At 38.5% G+C, this 20,999-nt stretch overlaps 1 protein-coding gene across 5 annotated transcripts in view; it reads left to right on the top strand.

Moving 5' to 3' along the window:
• atxn2 (ataxin 2) overlaps nucleotides 1–20,999 on the top strand; it is a 151,368-nt gene that overhangs the window by 67,543 nt on the left and 62,826 nt on the right. For all 5 annotated transcript variants that reach the window (XM_069933386.1, XM_069933383.1, XM_069933381.1 and 2 more), the window contains exons 6-9: nucleotides 909–1,030; nucleotides 11,906–11,997; nucleotides 14,006–14,203; nucleotides 16,398–16,576. In XM_069933386.1, the coding sequence (XP_069789487.1) occupies nucleotides 909–1,030; nucleotides 11,906–11,997; nucleotides 14,006–14,203; nucleotides 16,398–16,576 (591 nt within the window). The remainder of the gene's footprint in view (nucleotides 1–908; nucleotides 1,031–11,905; nucleotides 11,998–14,005; nucleotides 14,204–16,397; nucleotides 16,577–20,999) is intronic.

Raw genomic sequence — 20,999 nt, 5'->3', positions numbered from 1 at the left:
CTTAAGAAAATTGGGAGGGATGCGAAAGGGGGCATATCTTCAGACAGAGTGGTTGGTACCTGGAGTATGTGGCCTGAGAGAGTGGTGTGAATTGGGTTGCTGACAGTCTGTGAAGCACTTGACTTGCTTGGACATAGAGGGCTAATGACCAAGTTCTGGGCAATGGGATTAATGCAGAACAATGCCCGCTGGTTGGCTTTGAGTTTGACAGAATGGTCTGTTTGTGCTGTTTGATTCCAAGGTTGTCAACTGGTTTCACTTTTCGTCCAAATGATATCTGGGAGGCCTCCACTGTAATGATTGTCCATTTTTACCTGACATGGGCTTCCTTCAGAATTTTGTACTTGGTGCAGCTCAGATTAGTATCTCATACAGGTCTAAAATGGTACCTTTCTGTTTTAAAATGTACATTAATATCCATTGTTTATCTCTGAAATCTGTTGATCTACTTTGCAAATAGCCTTGTTTTCATTGCTGAGAATTACAAATGTAGACATTAATGAATGATTTTATTACTTAGGATATAAAAGTGCTCTTGTCCATGTTTATTGCTATTAAAACAGAGTGAATTGTCTGTGATGTATTAATAACCAAGACTGTATATATATTCTGCATATTTGTAGTTGATCATTTCATTTTTTGCTACAATTGCCTTAATGCATAAAACTATTTCTTGTCATTTATTAATTTTGTACACTTATTTAAATTAAATTTAATGGCTAAATTTATTCACTCACTTTTATTGGTATTTCTGTGGTCTCCAGCCATTATACAGACGCAGCTTGACTTTGTGGGGAAAAAGTGATTTTAGTTCCATAACTATTTGCAGGTGATACTTCAAACTATTTGGGATAGTAGAGTATCATGTTGGCTTTTTAAAAATTTAATCAAGTAAATTTGTGTTTCAGATGCGTTTACTGATGCTGCCATTGGCTCCAGACTAAATGGAGAACACAAAGATAAAGATCTAGAACCATGGGATGGTGGTGATAGTACCAGTGAAGATTTAGAAGCTCTGGAATCAGATGTGGTAAACATTTTACATCTTTAACCCTTCAGATGAATAAACAAATAGTCAAAATATAAATTATGCCTTTGGACACATTACATGCTACACTTTTAAAAAGCAAGTAAAATTGTACAATTACAGCACCCAGTGTATTTGTGTATCAGTAATTCTTCACTGTGTAAGTTTTCATAGAGACATTGAGCATGCAACTTTGCCTATATATCCAGCCAGCCATTATGATGAAGTTCAAAAGACATTTAGACAGGAACAGGCTGATGTGCCATTTATATTGGTATCATGTTTAGCACAGACATCATGGATCAAAGTGCTGTTCTGTTTTACTTCATAGGCACTTGGTAAAAAATCTATGGAATCAGTAATATTATACTACTTTTTCTGACAGAGCTGAAAGAGGTCAAATATTTACGTTTTTTTGGGAAATATGCCATGAAAGAGAATAAAGCATATGAAAAGGATATTTTGGAGTAAGTTATGGGTTTGTGTCCCAAAGATGAAAATAACTAGTTCGCTATGTCTAGATAGGAAAGATTTGGAAAATATGGATTTATTAATTATTCTAGGTCAAATATTATTTGAATGCAAAACCAGCCTAATATCCAGTAAAATAATTAGGTTTACTATAAATTGAGAAAGGAATCAAGTGATTTGATTCTTTAAAGCTGAAACCAAACAGTAATAGCTTTGATTATTTTATGAAGGTGAATTGCACATAATGCTGTAAGATTGTTTACATTTGTATTTTGTTTATTTCAATTAAGTTTGTGATGGAGGTATTTTTCACTGTATCCTTACATTTTACACTTGCATCTGTAATCTAAAACATCAGTAGCTTAAATAAAATATCATCTTGGAGCAAATTACAGTACAACTCCGATTATCCAAAATGGTCGGGACCAGGCCCATTTCGGATAAACGGTTTTTTTCAGAGAACTGATCTTTTTTTTAAAACAGCCCAGTAGTGACAGCAAATCTCTTGTAACAGTGTTTCTTCAATAACAAACAACAATGTAACGCTTTTTAAGCATTAAAATAAAGTTCACTTCTCACAAAAAAAAATGCTGGCCACCGCCAATCACTGACACTTCCCCTCTGAGGCCCCGCTCATGCTGGGAGCCTGAGGGTCTCACTCCTGCCTGAGAGCTTGAGGTCCCCTGCCACTGGGGGCCCGAGGTCCCTGGTCAGTTCGGCTCTGAAAAAATTTGAGATGAATGAGGATTTTGGAAAACTGAGGATTTTGGAGATTCTGCTTTTGGATAATCGGAGTTGTACTGTACCTAAATTAGTCAAATATTAAATAACTTGGAGGCATCTACTTCTGTTAGACTTGATTTGTATTTTATTTCAAGGCACAGATTTCATTTCTATCAATGTACAATCATAAATTTTGATAGAATAAAATAATATTTCTTTGCTTTGAATCAGAAAGGTTGAAATATGATCAGAATGTCCTGGTAATAATTATTTATTAATACCTGATTTGTATTTTAAGGGAATAATTTCCATGAAAATAAATTCTATGTACAGTGAAACCAAATTTTACGTGCCCCCATTAAACGAAAATTCGGATATAATGTGATGAGTTATTGGGAGTGGGGACATTGGGAAAAATGCAAGTACAATGAAACCCCAATTTAGCACAACCCTGCTTTTTCCGCAATGAGATTTTTATGGACCCCAATGATCGCATCATAACGGAGTTTCACTATACCTCTTCACAATGACACTGGCCTCGGACCTGCCTTTTAAAAGTTACTGCTTCTATCAGATCGCTCCTCAGCCTCCAATGTGCTAGTGATCCTCTCCTTCAGCTTCATACCCTCTAATCCTTGTAGTCTCCTGGTAAATCTCTTCAGTACCCATTCCAAAGCCTCCACATTTTGGGGACCAGAATTGCACATAATGCTGCAAGATTTACATGGCTGCAATGTGACTTCCTTATTCTCAATGCCTCAACCAATGAAGGCCATACATCTTTACCATGATATCAACATGGCCACTTTCAGGGAATTGGACATGGACCCCCAAGTTCTCACTGTCCATTAATGCCAGTAACTGTACACTTTCCCTTTACATTTGACCTCCCAAAGTTATAAGCAGCTATATTCTTTGGTAGCCTTTCACACCATCCACAGCTCCACCAATCTTTGTGCCATCACAAATTTGCTAATCCACCAACCTTCAGTTTCATGCAAGTCATTTGTGTATATATTGCAAGCAACAGGATTTCCAGTACTCATACCTGCTAGGCATGGTCTTCCAGCTTGAATATCACCTTCCATCACCTCTGTCTTCAATGGGCAAGCCAGTTCTAAATCCAAACTATAAATTCCTTGTGGATCCCCTGCGCCTTTATCTTCAGGTCAGCTTACCCTACCACCTTCTTTACCTTAAAAAAATAATTAAGTTTGTAAGGTATGGCCTGACCCACACTAAGCCATGCTGACTGTCTCTAATCAGGCTTTGCCTTTCCAAATGTGTGTAAATTGTGTACCCAAGTTTCCTTTCCAATAGATTCTCTACCACTGATGTGAAGTTCATTGTTCTATTATTTCCTTGATTATCCCCATTTCCTCTCTTGAACAAAGAAACAACTTTGGTTTATTCTCCAATCTTCTGGGATCTTGTCTGTTGCTTATTATCATCAAGGTATTCTCTTTTCTTCCCTCTTTTAATTAACATAGCATATAACATAACAATTACAGCACGGAAACAGGCCATTAGGCCCTCCTAGTCCGCACCGAACCAAACACCCCTCTCTAGTCCCATCTCCCTGCACAATGCCCATAACCCTCCATCTTCTTCTCATCCATATACCTGTCCAACCTTTTCTTAAATAATACAATTGACTCCGCCGCCACTATTTCTCCCGGAAGATTATTCCACACGGCTACCACTCTCTGAGTAAAGAAGTTCCCCCTCATGTTACCTCTAAACACATGGGATATATCTAATCAGGCCCTTGTTTAGTAACTTTTTTTTCCGGGGAAAGCTGGAAATAATTGCACTCTTCTAGAGGTTTGCTAAAAGCTGATGAATTTCCACATTTAATTGCAAATGACTGCTGCATCTGTAACAAAAAGAACTACTGCTGCACATTACTAGTGATCTGAGTATGAGGCCGACATTAAGTATTGTCTGTGCACATTCTCCCTCCAACAATGTGTGCATTGCTGTATGCTACGCTTCCCTGCCAAGTCCCAACAAAGTGCTGATGGGGTAATTCACTGTAAATTGACCCAAATGTGTGTTGCTAACAATAAAATCGGGGGAATGGATGGGCAAGTGATAGAATGGGTTATTGGAAATAATTGGTAAAATGAGACTACCGTAAAATTGCTATGAAAACTGATGAAGGTCAAATAGGCCCACTGTAAAAAAAAAAGTATATCAGACTTTAGTAGATGTGCGTTACTTGCACTTAATTGCCTTCCGTGCTATATACTGTAAAAGGGCTGGACGGCTTGGAGTTTATCAACTGTGTTCTGGAAAGTTTTCTGAATCAATATATAGAGGTACCAATTAGAGTGCAGTACTGGATCTCCCATTAGGGAACGAGACGGGATAGGGGTATGTGTAGGAGGACATTTTGGGACCATAATGCCATTAGGTTCATGTTAATTATGGAGGATAGGTCTGGGCCTCGGGTTGAGATCCTAAATTGGAGAAAGGCTAAATTTCAGGAAATGAGAAAGGATCTAGATTACATGGATTGGGATAAATTGTTTTCCGGCAAGGATGTGCGAGGAAACTGGAGGACCTTCAAAGGTAAGATTTTGAGAGTACAGAGTCTATATGTCTGTCAGGATGAAAGGCAAGGTTACAAGGTATAGGGAAGAATATTGGGAATCTGATTTGGAAGAAGAGATTCATAACAAGTATCTTTCTTTTTGGCTTGGCTTCGCAGACGAAGATTTATGGAGGGGTAAATGTCCACGTCAGCTGCAGGCTCGTTTGTGGCTGACAAGTCTGATGCGGGACAGGCAGACACGGTTGCAGCGGTTGCAGGGGAAAATTGGTTGGTTGGGGTTGGGTGTTGGGTTTTTCCTCCTTTGTCTTTTGTCAGTGAGGTGGGCTCTTCGATCTTCTTCAAAGGAGGTTGCTGCCCGCCGAACTGTGAGGCGCCAAGATGCACGGTTGGAGGCGATATCAGCCCACTGGCGGTGGTCAATGTGGCAGGCACCAAGAGATTTCTTTAGGCAGTCCTTGTACCTCTTCTTTGATGCACCTCTGTCACGGTGGCCAGTGGAGAGCTTGCCATATAACATGATCTTGGGAAGGTGATGGTCCTCCATTCTGGAGACGTGACCTACCCAGCGCAGTTGGATCTTCAGCAGCGTGGATTCGATGCTGTCGGCCTCTGCCATCTCGAGTACTTCGACGTTAGGGATGAAGTCGCTCCAATGAATGTTGAGGATGGAGCAGAGACAACGCTGGTGGAAGCGTTCTAGGAGCAATAGGTGATGCCGGTAGAGGACCCATGATTCAGAGCCGAACAGGAGTGTGGGTATGACAACGGCTCTGTATACGCTAATCTTTGTGAGGTTTTTCAGTTGGTTGTTTTTCCAGACTCTTTCTTGTAGTCTTCCAAAGGCACTATTTGCCTTGGCGAGTCTGTTGTCTATCTCAGTCGATCCTTGCATCCGATGAAATGGTTGCAGTATAACAAGTATAGGCAGCATATAAAAAATGAAGTACTTGAGGAGTATTTAAAAAATGCAAAAAAAACTGAAGAAATAAATCAGAAAGGCTAAAAGAAGACATGAGGTTGCTTTGGCAGACAATGTGAAGGAAAATTCTAAAGGTTTCAACAGGTATATTAAGAGCAAAAGGGTAGTAAGGGACAAAATTGGTCCCCTTGAAGATCATAGTAGTCGGCTTTGTATGGAGCCAAAAGGGATGGTTAATTTTCATCAGTATTCATTAAGGAAACAGGCATAAAGTTGTGGGACGTAAGGAAAACAAGCAGTGAGGTTATGGAATGTATACAGATTAAAGATGAAGCGCTTGCTGTCTTAAAGCAAATAAGGATTGATAAATCCCCAGGGACTGGCAAGATATTCCCTTGGACCTTGAGGGAGCTAGTGTAGAAATTGCAGGGACTCTGACAGAAATATTAAAAATATTCTTAGCCATGGTGTGGTGGTGGAAGATTGGAGGGTAGCTCACGTTGTTCTGTTGTTTTAAAAAAAGCTCCAAAAGTAACCCTGAAAATTATAGGCCGGTGAGCCTGACGTCAGTAATAGATAAAATATTGAAAGGTGTTCTAAGAGATCGGACATGCAATTATTTGGATAGCCAGGCATTGATTATGGATAATCGTGTTTAACCAATCTTAGTTTTTCAAGGAGGTTACCAGGAAGGTTGATGGGTCCCACATGGGTCCCACATGGGAGGTTATTCAAGAGGATTAATGCTAGTAGTGAACTGGATTGGACAATTGCTGGACAGAAGCCAGAGAGTAGTGGTGGATGATTGCTTTTCAGCTTGGAGGCCTGTGACTAATGGTGTCCCTACTAGTACTGGGACCATTGTTGTTTGTTATCTATATCAATGTTCTGGATAATGTTGTAAATTGGATTAGTATGTTTGCAGATTACACTAAGATTGAAGGTTTTGTGGACAACGGTGGTGGTTTTCCGGACCAGTTGATAAAGCGGGCTGAAAAATGGCAGATAGAATTTAACGCAGACAAATGTGAGGTGTTGCATTTTGGAAGGTTATGCATGGTAAATGGTAGGGCACTGAGGAGTCTGGTAGAACAGAGGGATCTGGGCATTCAGATACATAATTCCCTGAAAGTGGAATCACACATGGATAAGGTCTAAAGAAAGCTTTTGGCATATTGGCCTTCATAAATCACATTATTGAGTAGAGGAGTTGGGATGTTATGTTGAAGTTGTATAAGATATTGGTGAGGCTAATTTTGGAGTATTGTGTGCAGTTTTGGTTGCCTAACTACAGGAAGAATATAAGAATATCAATAAGATAGAGTGAGTGGAGAGAAGATTTACTAGGATATTTTTCTGGACCAGGGACTGAATTATAGGGAAAGGTGAAACAGGTTAGGACTTGGGGGTCACGTGAGCCAGTTATAGGGAAAGACTTAATCGTGTGCTTCCTGAGTGTGCCTTAATAGTTTATTTTGCTATGTTATTGTTAAAATCACATTCCTAAAATTTTCAAAACAAATCTCGTCTGCTACTAATGCATACCATGATATAATCTTAGAAGTAAGAAAGGCATTTTATTGCTAACTGAAGAAACAACCAGACCCTCGTATTTTGCAAAGATGACGATGGACTCAGGAAAAGGGGGGAAAACTTTCCTCAAGACACTTATGATAGCCATTTGTGAAAGCAAGGAAGAAATATCAACATGAATTGACAGTCCTCATTAATTAAAATAGAATCTGCATTATCAGCACTAGCTGACCAAGTTAAGGAAATGGAGAACCATGTATTGGCTAATGAAGACAACATAAAGTCACCACACACGTCGAGGAATTGGAGAAAGATACAGTTGTTGATAGACAAAGTGACGACTTGCAAAACAGGAACAGGCAAAACAATATTCGGATACTTAACTTCCCTGAGAAAACTGAAGGTCGCGATGCAACTGTATTTCTGGAATGAATCCCATCAGAAACCTTTGGCATTGAAAAGTTTCTTGCTCCCATCACCTGCGAGAGAACACACTGTTTCCCCACTGGTGGTGATGACTCATGGAGATCAAGACCTATAATTGCGAAGCTACTCAACTCTTAAGAACGAGGAGAAGGTTATGCATTTGACCAGGCAAAAAAGAGAGATTCGCTTAAAAAAAAAAATAGGGTTAACATATTTCCCCACTGTATCCTGAGATTGCAATGCCTTAAGGACACCTTCAAGGAGGTCAGGAAGAGCCTTACAGGAGAGGAACATAGACAATTCCCTGCATTATCCAGCTAAACTGGGTTATGAATAAGAGAGACACCAAATAGTTTGTTACTCCAGCTGCAGTGGTGGAGTTTTTGAAATCTGATGGTCTTCTTGCTCTGTGCACAATGGACAGATTATTGTGATGCTTATTCAGTCTATACATTGAGTGACATTTACTTCAGTGATCATTGGATGGACGGTGTGATTCTGATATGAGGACACGAGTAAGTTCCACAACATGGATTCTTTTCCACTTGGCTGTTATGGAAAATACATCTCCTTAATTTTTGACTCGACACTTTGCCTCCAACTAGTGCTTTAAGATATTTTTGATTAGTGATGTTACTTTACCACGTTTTATTTACATGCTCCTCAGTTTTGATTGTACTCGTTTAGAGGCTGTAGAACCCAGAATTCTTAATTAATGTGATTTAATGCTCATTATATATTTTTTGTAACTGTAGAGAACTTGTGTATATTTACAGAGAGTAGCCTATCCCCCGGGGATGTTTAGTTTAGGGTTCGTTAATGGATGGGTCTTGTATGAGAATATGGTATGGTTCTTTTTTTTTTAAAAATTACTTTCACTCTTCTACTTCTCTATCTTTATGCTCTTAGGCATCTTTAAGGTAAGATTAGTCAACTTAAAATAATCTTAAATATAAGGGGGGATTCATTCTCCAATTGAAAGGAAATAAATTCTTACATATTTAAAGAGATATTCCACCGATATAGCGTTTATTCAAGGGACTCACCTCTCTGACACAGTACATATAAATTTAAAAAGGGATTAGGTTGGAAATGTTTACTATTTTTCATTTACCACAAAAGCAAGGGAAGTAGCCATATTCGTTAATAAAAATGTGAGGTTTAAACTAATATCAACAAAAAAATACAAGAACGGCAGACTTTTAGTTAATTGTGAACAGAATACGAACAGAGTCACACTGATTAATGTATATGGCCCCAACCACGACAATCCCGCTTTTTAAAAATGATTTGGTATTAAAACTTACGACAGTTTAGTCAACTGTCTGGTTGGTGGTGACTTCAATTTGGTCCTAGACCCAGCAATGGATTGATCCACACGAAGATCTTGTAATCGTTCAAGAACAGCGTCGGTCCTGTATCAGGGTATGAGGGATTGGGGTTATGTGATATTTGGCGTCAACTTAATCCATAGGTAAAGGACTTTTCCTTCTTTTCAAATGTCCATGACTTCTATTCTAGAATTGACATGTTTTTAATATCCCAAAATATGGTATCCAGAGTTACTGAATGCACCGGACTGGCTATATTTTCTGACCATAATCCAATAAAGATGACTTGGAGGATGGATATTACACAATCATCATCTTATAGTTGGAGACTTAAAACATATAGGCTCAATGATCTTGAAATTCTCAGATTTATGAACAGTCACATTGATTTATTTATGGAAACAGATTCAAATTCTTCTTCCCACACTAACATATTGGAGGCTTTAAAAGCATATGAGAGGACATAGCATGCACAAGATGAGAGAAAAAGGAAAACTCTTGTATCTGTAGAGGAAGAGATTAGAAATCTTGAACGTGAACATGCTTTTACTAAAAGTGAAGAAGGCTTTAAAACAGATCCAATATAATAATTTATGTACAAGTAAAGCTGAGACATAACTAGTAAGTTATTAGCTTGGCAAATAAAAAAGGAAGAGACCAATAGATTTATCCAATCTATTGTTAGGGATGATGGCAGATCCCTCATTAATTTTCAGGACATAAATCAAGAATTTATGAAGTTTTATGAAATACTATAGAAGACAGATCATGATATAGAAAACACCCCAACAACACATTTCTTGAACTCATTAAATCTGCCTAAGTTGGATCCTAAGGACAAGGATTGTCTTAACGCTGATATATCTGAAGAAGTGGTTCTTAGCAGGACAATAAAGCCAAATGGATTTCCATTTGAAAACTTTAAAGCCCTTTCAGATAAGCTTTTAAACCCTTTAACAAATATGTTTAAGAAAGCGCTGACTAATAAAGCAGCCTAGTTCTCTGGAATTTGGCAACAATAACATTATTTCCAAAACCTGAAAATCACTGTCAAAAATGCACTTCTTATTGACCCCTTAGTCTTTGGAACCCTATAATTCTAAATTCTTTTGCAGTATAGCAAGAACCTCAAGCAGTTATTGCTATAAATATCTCATTATTTCGGAAACCCCCCCCCAATATTCCTCACCTGATTGCAGATGGAATTTTTAAAAATTGGGTTAATCGTGGTATAAAAACAGTTGACGATTTATATAGCCAAGATAATTTTGCCAATTTTCAACAATTGTCTGGTAAATTTAATCTACCAAATCATAATTTATTGAATGTAAAAGTTATACAGACTATCCTCAAATTCCATCAGAATCTCCATTTGAAAAGCATTTGCTTAAGTGAAGCCCTGTAATACTACAAAGGATCTGACATCATCTATTTATATAATTTTAAACAGTAGCTTGCCAATCTCTATTAAGAGTGATATTAAAAATAAATGGGAATCCGATCTTAAATGCAATTATAATTATGCTGATTGGTGGTAACTATCCTTCAAATGTCTCAAATTGCATTGATCTCAACTCAACCTAGACAAAGGTTTATGTGCACTCCACATAGACTGCACAAGATATACTATAACCCCTTTCCTAATTGTCAGAGATGTAAAATTTGTGATGGAGATTTACTTTATGCTTTGGAATTGCTCTTATCTGGAAGACTTCTGGAAATACATTGTTAGAATAACCTCATAGTATAAAGACCGAAATTTCATTTTACCCTAGGGTCTGGATTTTGGGAGATCTAGAAGGTCTTAATGTGAACCACAATAAAAATTACTTGATCACTTGCATTCACAGCTTGGAAAAAGTGTATACTATAAAATTAGAAATCTGGATTTCCTCCTTTACAGAGGCAATGGTTAAACAAGTTAGATCCTATAGGACAGCTGAAAAGATCTTGCATAGTGTGAGGAGGAAACCAACAACATATGAACAAATCTGGGGCTCTTTTTTGGCCTCACTATCATCATTACACCTCAGCTATTGAATTAGTACAGATACCTTTCCTACCATACTCTTACTATCTGTTTACTGTTGGAATATATACCTTATTAATATGCATTAGGACTTCATACCTTGAATTAATTTTAGTTTTCAATTGTGAATATGTGAGAAATTTCTACCCCATCTGGGGGCAGTGGGGGTGGGAGAGAGCATTTGTTTGTTCACTTGTGCTTTTTTTCTCTCTTGTGTGTATCGGTTTTAAAAAATGGCTATTTTGCTACAATAAAAAAATCTTTAAAAATACAGGTTAGGATTTTATTCCCTGGAGCATAGAAGAATTGATAAGAGTTATTTAAAATTATGGGGGGGGGGGGTGGATAGACAGAGTAAATGGAGGTGAGCTTTTTCCATTGAGGGTGGGTGAGATTCAAACGAGGGCATGGTTGAAAAGGGAAAAGTTCAGGGAGTCCATGAGGGGGGAAACTCTTCACTCAGAATGGTAGGATTGTGGAACAAGCTTCCTGCTGGTTCGATTTTACTATTTAAGGGAAATTTGGACAGGTATATGGATGGGAGAAGTATGGAGAACTAAGGACTGAGTGCAGATCAGTGGGACTAGGCAAGAAAAAGTGGTTTGGCACAGACTAAAGGAGCTGAAGTGGCCTGTTTCTGTGCTGTATTTGTACTATGGTTCTATTTTCTATTTTAATTATTCATTTGAAAGGGAATAAAATACTGTGGTAGAAACCTTTTTGTCTTATAATGAGAAGGTCGTTCATCAGTAGGTATTGTGAAAGGACAGATTATCTGGTTATCATTTAGCATTTGGTTAATAGAAGTTTGAAAAAACATCAAGCATCTTTGCACAGAAAAATTGATATGGAAGTATTTTTATGCAAATCCTTTTGTTTCTGTCCTCAGTCTAATGGTTGGGATCCCAATGACATGTTTAGATTTAATGAGGAAACTTATGGAGTAAGATCAACTTATGATAGCAGTTTGTCTTCGTATACGTAAGTACAGTTTTCAGTAACCTCTAATGCCCTTTTACTTTTCCATGTTAAGTTATTTTGTTATTAAATTGAAGCTTTGATGTTGACCAAACTGTAGAGAAAATTGACAGTTAATCTGTTGTTTATTGATGCTGGTGATATTCCTTTAAATGCTGAGCCAAAATGGTACATTTTTTCTTGACTTGCTTAGTACTTTATTTATTCAAAATATGATGTTAATTTTACCTAGTACAGGTGCCTAACCTTTTATCTGAGGTTGCCATTGTTATTTTAAAACGGCGGTCCCTTTAAGCAAATGCAATGTTTCAAAAAGGAATTTATTAAATAGAGACCATAATATCACTAGCATGTTTTTTATTTTAAAATAAAACTTCAAAATTAAAGTGGCTCAAACTGGCTTTTGACTCGTAGTATCAACTGGGAGGGCGGGTGTCGATGACACTCAACAGGGAGGGGCTCATAAAGTAACAATCGTGCTAATTCGCAATAGCGCCTGACAGTGCTCTTATGAAGTGATAATCGCACTAATTAGCAACGGCGTGGTCCGTGAAGGGGCTGCTTAGGTGATGGTACCACAAATTATTGATGCGGAATGTGACTTGATACATGGGAGTTGAGTGAGGGTCATGTTTGGGGCCAAATTCCATCTTTGATGAGCAGGTGCCATCTACCAATAAAATTGCCAGTTCTTGGAGGTTGTCAGTGTTTGGAATCCTGGATAAAAGGTTCAGCCCCTGTACTGTTCCACAAGACTGTAGTTTTATTCTGACTTTCTCATCGTGATTAATTGCTTGCTTTAGTTTTACGTTAGCATAAATGCTTTTGTTTTAGTTTGTGAAGTACATTCTTCTACCCTGGTTTTGCTTGCCAATTTAAAAAAAACAAACTGAAATTAATTCAGTTGGCTGATTTAAGAAGCAGAATAGAATAAAATTAAAAGAGACTGTACATCTAAATATATGAAGTTAGGAGGGATCCACGTGTTCTTGTGGTTGAATTACAAAAAGTTGGCACACAGATACAGCAAAAGGACAAACATCACAGTATTAATCTTTATTGCCAAGGAGATGGAATTGAGGGACACGAGCATTTTATTACAATTGTACATAGCGTTGGTGAGACTATACCTGGAGTGCTGCACACTGTTTACCCAAGAACAACTGTAGTAGCATTCATGAGATTAATGGAGAGATTAATGAAGAGAAGTAAAACAGGTTGGGTCTATACACATTGGAGTTTAAAAATCATGTAGATGTTGAGATATTTTCACAAGTGGGGTTGTCTCCAAGTAGAGAATGTGATTTCAAGATAAAGGAGCCAGTCATTTAAAACTGAGTTACATTAGAAATTTCTTCTTGCAGATGGTAGTGAATTTCTGAAATTCTCTATCCTAGTGAGTTATGGAAGCTAGCTCGTGAGACATGGAGGTAGATACATTTTGATGACAATGGGGAACTGGCACAGAGGCAAGAGTTGGGGCTTGTGGTAAATCAATTATGATCAAAACTAACAACCCACAACTAATCAAATGTCAGTTATGTATCTTTGCTATATAAAGAACAATGTTTGACTGTTGAGTTTCTCCAGCATTATATTTTTACTTCATCCTTGTAACCCTTTATTATCCTTTCATTAAAATATTTATCTAACTTTCAACTGCATTCAAAATACCTTTTTGGTACGGCAAGCCAACAATCAAGTAAATTGTCAGAAACTTCTCTCAATTAATTTTGTTTTTGTCCAGAACTTCTTTTCTAACTGTAGGAATGTGTCTTTCTATGTATGTTGTGTCAAAAGGCTTGTTGGAGGAGGGATGGAGGCAGGTTGCCTGATCCTGTTCCTATTTTCTTGTGTTCTTGTTTGTTTCCTTTGTTTTCAGAATTTTTTTCTGAATCGTTTTCCTCAACTGTTATCTGAAGAATGTACTTCATCTTTATTTGCGTTAATTTGATTTGTGATTTTTGTATGCCTTGATTTCAAATAACATTTCTCCTGACTCTTCTTACAGGGTACCTTTGGAGAGAGATAACTCTGAAGAATTTTTACGAAGGGAAGCTAGGGCAGCTCAACTTGCTGAAGAAATTGAATCAAGTGCTCAATATAAAGCAAGGGCTGCATTAGAAAATGATGAAAGGACAGAAGAGGAGAAATATACAGCTGTACAACGATCTCCCAATGAGCGTGAGAATCATGGTGTCAACTCTAGGTATTATTAATTTCATGGCTGGAATATCCATGCAGTTGTAAAAGTTTGAAAAAATTGGAAGGAATGCCAGATCACAGAGTTTGTGTGTTTTAAATCCAATTGTTTTGTTTTTTATGTTGATCAAGGGAAAATAGAGGCCAGTGCTAGAAATCACTCCTGTGTCATTCTTTCGGAATGCCATAAAAATGCTGTACTTGAGGTGGGAGACAATGTGTTGGATATACATCTCATTCAAGATGTTTAGGCTTTTGACACAACATGCATGGAAAGACACTTTTCTACAATTAGGAAAGTCAAGTAATGGACACATAATTACTAAATTAATTGAGAAGAGAAGTTTCTGGCAGATTTTATTTGAATGCAGTAGTTGAAAGTTTTTTTTTAAAATGAAAGGATAATAAAAGGTCATAAGAATGAGTTGGGGTATAGGATTAGTAGTGGATTGTTATTTTTGCCAATGTGACATTAATATTTTTGTTGCTGTGAGCTTTTATGATTGTTGAAAAAGGGAATTATCAACGATACAGAGAAATAACAAGATGGAATGTGTTTGGCTTTGGATAAGCTGGCATTAACAGTGCTATTAAGAGTACATGGTCTTATTCAGATTCTGTACTTCAGGTTATTACTTATATTACTTATTAACTCAGAACGTACACAAATTAAATCCTTTGGACTCCTTTCAGGGATTATCAACAGGTGCATATACGCCGTGTCCAGGTTTTCAGGGACTGCCAAGTGTATGTACTCTGTCCCTGTTTCCTGGGACTGGTTTTATACCCAACCACCAACTGGTTTGTACTTGTGTTTGTTCTGTAGTTTACTTATGGACCCAGTCCAGAGTATATATTATGAAATGTTTAAAATGGCTGGAGTTGAAAAGTTTAAAATGGTCAGAGTCCTAAGGATTTTTAAAAAATCCAATTTTCATTTCCCAAATGGAGCCTTGTTCTAATGCAGGAGTGGGCAACCTTTTACCATGCTTGGGCCAGATGGTGTGTCAGTGGTTGAAGTAGTGGGGGTGGGGGGGGGGGCTGCACTGATGCTACCATAAATGAAAATAATAAATAAATAGGATGGATACGGTGATGCATTTCAGGTCAGGGCAGGCATCTTCAAATCTGGAAATGCACCAAAAATCATGAGTTCATCATTAAAAAGGCCCAATTAAAAACAGCGCAAGTCAAAAAGGAGAAATAGTCGCAATGAAAACAAAATAATAACCCCAAAACAGACAGCAGTGAGAGGAGAATGTCACAGTGGAGAGGGGAAATGTCACAGAGAAAGTGAGCCACGTACAAAGAGAGGGGCATGTCACAGAGAGAATTAGTCACTCCAAGATAGGAAATGATAGAGAGAGGGATTAATGCACAGGTAGGGGGAGACACACACAAAGAGAGGGAGTCCAACCTAGGGAGAGCAAGTGGGAGTCACACAGAGAGATGGTGAAAGAGCATTACAGAAAGAGGTAGTGTTGCAGAGTGAGAGAGATGGATTCTCACAAACTGGTCTCTCACAGAAGAGCTGGGTCTCAAGCAGTGGAGAAAGCTCTCACAGACAGTGGGATAACATCACCGTAAGAGAGGGGAGAATGTCACGGGAGAGTTGTACAGGGTGGGGGAGAGATGGTCTTGCATGGAGGGGAGAGTCTCATGTGGAGGATGGGTGGGTATCCATAAGAGGGCAGAGCATCTCCAATGCACAGAGCGGGGAAGTCTCCAATGCAGAGGGGGGGGGAAGACACGCACTGAAGGGGATGGGAACTGTGCATTGAGGTGGAGCTCGCACAGAGGGGGGAGGGGGGGTGGCCAGCCGCGCACTGGGCTAAATAAAATTGGGGCTGCCCACCCTATTTTAATATAAGAGGAGCAATGTGTGAAAAATATTGCCTATTGTAAACTTCATTTTTTTCAGTACAAATTCATTCTGTTTATAATGAACAAATTAGCAATGCCATTTAACATGAACACATTTCTCGTGACATTCCATTATTTCGGTTCACACCGCCTTTTAATGGTGGCCAGAGGTATTTTATCCCTGAAGGAGCAATGGGAATCTGTAGATGGGCACTTGAATGATAACTTGATTATCAGTGTATGCTGTTGTTGTATTTGTTAATTTAATCCTAGGATTAAATGTATTCTTTCCTCTGCCCTTTCTTCCTCCCCTGCACCACCCGACTACTTCCCACTAGAGAAAATAAGTATATTCCACCAGGGCAAAGAAACAGGGATGGAATGTCCTGGGGAAGTACACGACAGCATTCACCAAGAATTGGACAATCTAGTTCAGGCCCACCACCTTCACGGGCTGGATCTCATTCAACAGATTACAGCCCTAATTCTGGAACAGACCAAAGAGTTGTAAATGGAGGCAAGTATTCGTATTCTAAGTGAGAAGGAGGAGGGCTGATAAATATAATCATTGTCCATACAGTCAGTATGATTTAAAGCAGCAGAAGTGGAAGCTTATTAGTGGGAGTTTTGCATTTGATTGTTACCTTTGAGTACTATAGTATTATTGAAATTGTTATTAAAACCACATTGGTATGTCATGGGAATTAGGTTGTTGAGGACATTGTGCATGTTTTTAGAAAAGTCTTTTGTTTTTCCCTAATAGGTTCAGATCAGTTTTTTGATTGATGGACAGCTGATTGGCAAACATCTCATTATGGAGCTTTGACATATCAAAAACCATAGCTTTAGCTACTTAGAAATACACAATTATTGTCTGTGTACATTGTTTAAAGGTGGCCAATTTTTGGGCTTGTTCACAATTTAGTTCTTTTCAAATTTTATTAAATATGATTTTAGTTTTGTAATACTCATCTGTGCAAAACTGCTTGCCTTAATAATTCTTTAAAATGGATTTTCCTTCCCCATTCCCTTCAATAAAGCTATTCCTCAAATGTGCTTCGTTTCAAAATGCAAATCACTGAGGAATTTTGGATCTCCTATTGTAAAGTGCCCTGAAAGATTTCCATAATAATCACTTGGATCATTAGGTAATACCCTCAACAACTGCAGATGAAATGCTAACAGGTTTGGTAGACCATCTGAAGAATCACATTCTGCCCACAAAGCTACTTTTGACTGTAGGCAATTTCTTGGGAGAGTAGGATTTGGAGCCCTGGGCTTATCCCTTTCTCCTCCATTCCAGCCAGCTCAGCATGGAGATGTTGGGGTTCAAAGTAGCATGTACCTTGATAGACTAGGTGGTATCACACTTGACAGTTTGCAGCTTGCTACCCATTGGGTGTTGATGCTTCCTGACAGGAGGGCAATCTTGAGCATGTCTTTGCATAACTCAATTTCATGCATTTTGTAAAATTTGTTTTTTTAATTCAAGTCAGATTTCTCAGGATTTACTGAGCAATATCAGTAACATTGTAGACCACAAGCATTGTTCTTCAATGCAGGTATATGTTGCAACATCTAAACATTTGCTTACAAAGAAATTTTAAAATGGAATTGTATTTATGCCACAAGACTGAATATTTGAGAATTATTTGCTTCATTTAAAAAAAAATTGCTATGTAGATTGAAGGAATATAAATCCCAATGTTAAGATTTTATTAAAAGTGAATACAGATGGATTCACTTTTGGATTCAATTTCTTGAGCATGCTCTGCCATTCATCAAGATCTGATTATAACCTCAACTTCACGTTCTTAATTTTTTTTATTGAATAGTTTATTTATAATTTTCAAGACTTGGACTCCGCTTTCAACAATATTGTCAGTGCGTACAATCAACACTGATTCCAACTTATTCAAATCCATACTATTCAGATTCCTCTGTTGATACCAAATTTATCCCCTCCCTACCCTCCCACTCCTTTGACACATGACATTTAACGTTTAATTAGTCAAAAAAAACTCACAGGACAATAAAAACATTCACAACAACAGAATAAATCATACATCAGGGAGTTGTAGGTTTGTCACGTCATGGCGACCCAGGTCCAGGCCAATATCTTTTCCTGACTGGAACCCCCCCACCAAAATAATTGAGGAGGAATAGCAGTCCTCCCTACGACGTGCTCCTATAAAGTTTAGATATGGTTGCCAAACCTTTTGGAAAGTGCCATACCTCCCCCTTAAGTTGTATGTGATTTTCTCCAGGGGAACATGGCCTTGCATCCCCTTGCTCCACAGCGCAGTGCTCAAACAAGAATTGGACTTCCAGGTAACCGCTATGCACTTCCTGGCCACTGCCAATGCGATCATTACAAATTGGATTTGGAATTTGGACAGCTTCATTTTAAGTCTTGTATCCATTATATTACCCAACAGGAACAACTCTGGGTCCTGTGGGAATTCCTTACCTATGATTTTCCCTAGGACTTTGCCTAGTTCCACCCAAAAGGGCCTCACCTTGGTACGCGTCCAGGTCACGTGCATAAAGGACCTCTGTCTCAATGCCGTATCTAAAACATTGGACTGATGATTTTGGCTTAGATCTGTTGATCTTTTGCAGTGTAAAGTATAGCTGGTGCAAAATATTGTATTGCAGAAGCCTATACTGTGCATTGATGTATGCAGTCATGCTGGCCCAACACAGGTTAGACCAGCATCGTTCATCAATCATTATTCCTAGGTCTGACTTTCATTTCTGCCTTGATTTATGAAAGCTTTGTTTAGGTCCTTCCGCTTGGAGGAGGAAATACATTGCTGAAATGAACTTCTGTGTGTTTTCCCCCTTCGAATCGTGGTCTCTATGTCACTGCACTTTGGTAGGGCCATGAATGGACCTAATTAGTCCTGCAGAAAAGATCTTATATAAAGGTAGCAATGGAATGTCCTATTTGATAAATCATATTTCTGTCTGAGTTGTTCAAATGAGATTAGCTACCCCTGCTAGTAACAGTCCTCTTTTCACCTAATGCTGTTCTGGCACCAGATGTCAAGGATCTTGTATTAATCGATTTGGAGTCAGGGGTGTTTTTGGGGACAGCCCCACTTGTATTCCTAAATATTAGTTAATGTTATTCTAAATGCAAATAATTTGTTTCAATTTGCCAGTTTTCCTGGATAGCAATTTAGCATCCCATTTATAAATGAAATCCTCTGCCACCTTCTCGCACAAGTGGAGACCAATTTGTACCCAGGATAGCACCTACCCTCCCTTGAAAAGTGAAGAATGCATCTTGACTGGGCTGCCCAATAATACTTTTTGAAGTCAGGCGTTCGTAAACCGCCCGGACTGTAACCCCAGGTCAATTTCTCCATAGAGACCCTAGCTACTTTCCTGTTCCATAAAACTGTCCTTAACCATGAAAGCAAGTTCTGGAAAAAACTCCGGGTCAACACTATGGGCAGTGTCTGGAAGAGATACTGAAGCCTTGGCAGCACATTCATTTTAATACAATTGACTCTACCACCACCATAATGGGTAGGGGCATCCACCTGTTCAGGAACTTTCCCAGCAAGGAGGTATAGTTTAATTTGTACAGATTATTTAAATTGTTATCTATTCTAACTCCTAGGTATTTGATCCCATTTAGCGGCTGCTTTAATAGTTCTCTTGACACTGATTGTCGTCCCCTCCTGGAGTGGCATAATTTCACTCTTGTCCCAATTGATCATGTACCCAGAAACCTTCCCATATTACTCCAGGGTAGAGCGCAGTTTGGACAGTGATTTCATTGGGTCTGTCAGATATACCAACACATCATCAGCAAATAGATTGATCGTGTGTTCTTTTTGGCCTACTTTATAGCCCTTGATGTCTAGATCCCGGCAAATAGTGTCAGCCAACAGTTTCATAGCCAGTATGAACATAGCTGGAAATAATGGACACCCCTTCCTACTAGACCTTGTCAGTGGGAAGGCTGAGAAAATTGGCCCATTGGTCACAACTTTCACCCTGGGCGTGTGATATAGTGCCCATATCCAATTAATAAAAGTTGTCCTGAGCCTTAATTTTTCCAGCACTTTAAATAAAAAATCCCAACCCCGTCTGTCAAATGCCTTCTCGGCATCCAAGGCCAAGGCAAGACCCCTCTCATTTCTGGTTTGTGCCAGGTGTAATACACTCAGCAGTTCTCTGATGTTATCTGCTGCCTGCCTTTTTGATACAAAGGCTGCTTGATCTTTATTTACAACTTTGGCAAAAATTTTGCCAATCTATTTGCCAGGGCTTTGGCTATTATCTTGTTTAATAATGAAATTGGCCTATAAGAAGATGGCCACAATGGATCTTTGTATTTCTTTAGGTTTGTCATAATAATTGCCATTGAAGAAGAATCCAGGAACGTATGGGTCTCCATTGCTTGACACACCACCTCTATATAAAGAGGCATCAGTAAATCTTTGAATTCCTTATAGAACTCTCATAGAAACCCATCCTCCCCCGTGGATTTGCTAGTTTGCAATGAGTTAAGTGCCTTTTCTATCTTGTTTTTTGTGAAGGCACTATCTAAATCTTCCTGCTCTTCTAAATCCAAATTTGCAGCTCTATCTTGTGCAAGAACTTGCCAATTTTGTCCATCCCCACCAATTCTGATTTATATAAACTTTTGTAATATTCTCAGAATGTATCATTAATTTCCTTTGGTTTATAGGATATCCTATCTCAAGGCTTGCTCAGTCCTCAACTGCCACGCAAGGTCTTTGTAGACTCTCTTCCCCCAATTCATAATATTTTTGTTTTGATCTCAGTATGGCCTTTTCCATACTGTATGTTTGAAGCGTGTTATATTTCAGCTTCACATTTGTAATAGCCCTATATTGGTCTTCTGAGCCTGATCTTTGGAAGTCCTTTTCCAAACGGACAATTTTCTGCTCTAATTCAAT

Source organism: Narcine bancroftii, chromosome 4 (genome assembly GCF_036971445.1).
Source record: "Narcine bancroftii isolate sNarBan1 chromosome 4, sNarBan1.hap1, whole genome shotgun sequence".
Lineage (NCBI taxonomy): Eukaryota > Metazoa > Chordata > Chondrichthyes > Torpediniformes > Narcinidae > Narcine > Narcine bancroftii.
This window is presented reverse-complemented; position numbering and strand designations above follow the sequence as displayed.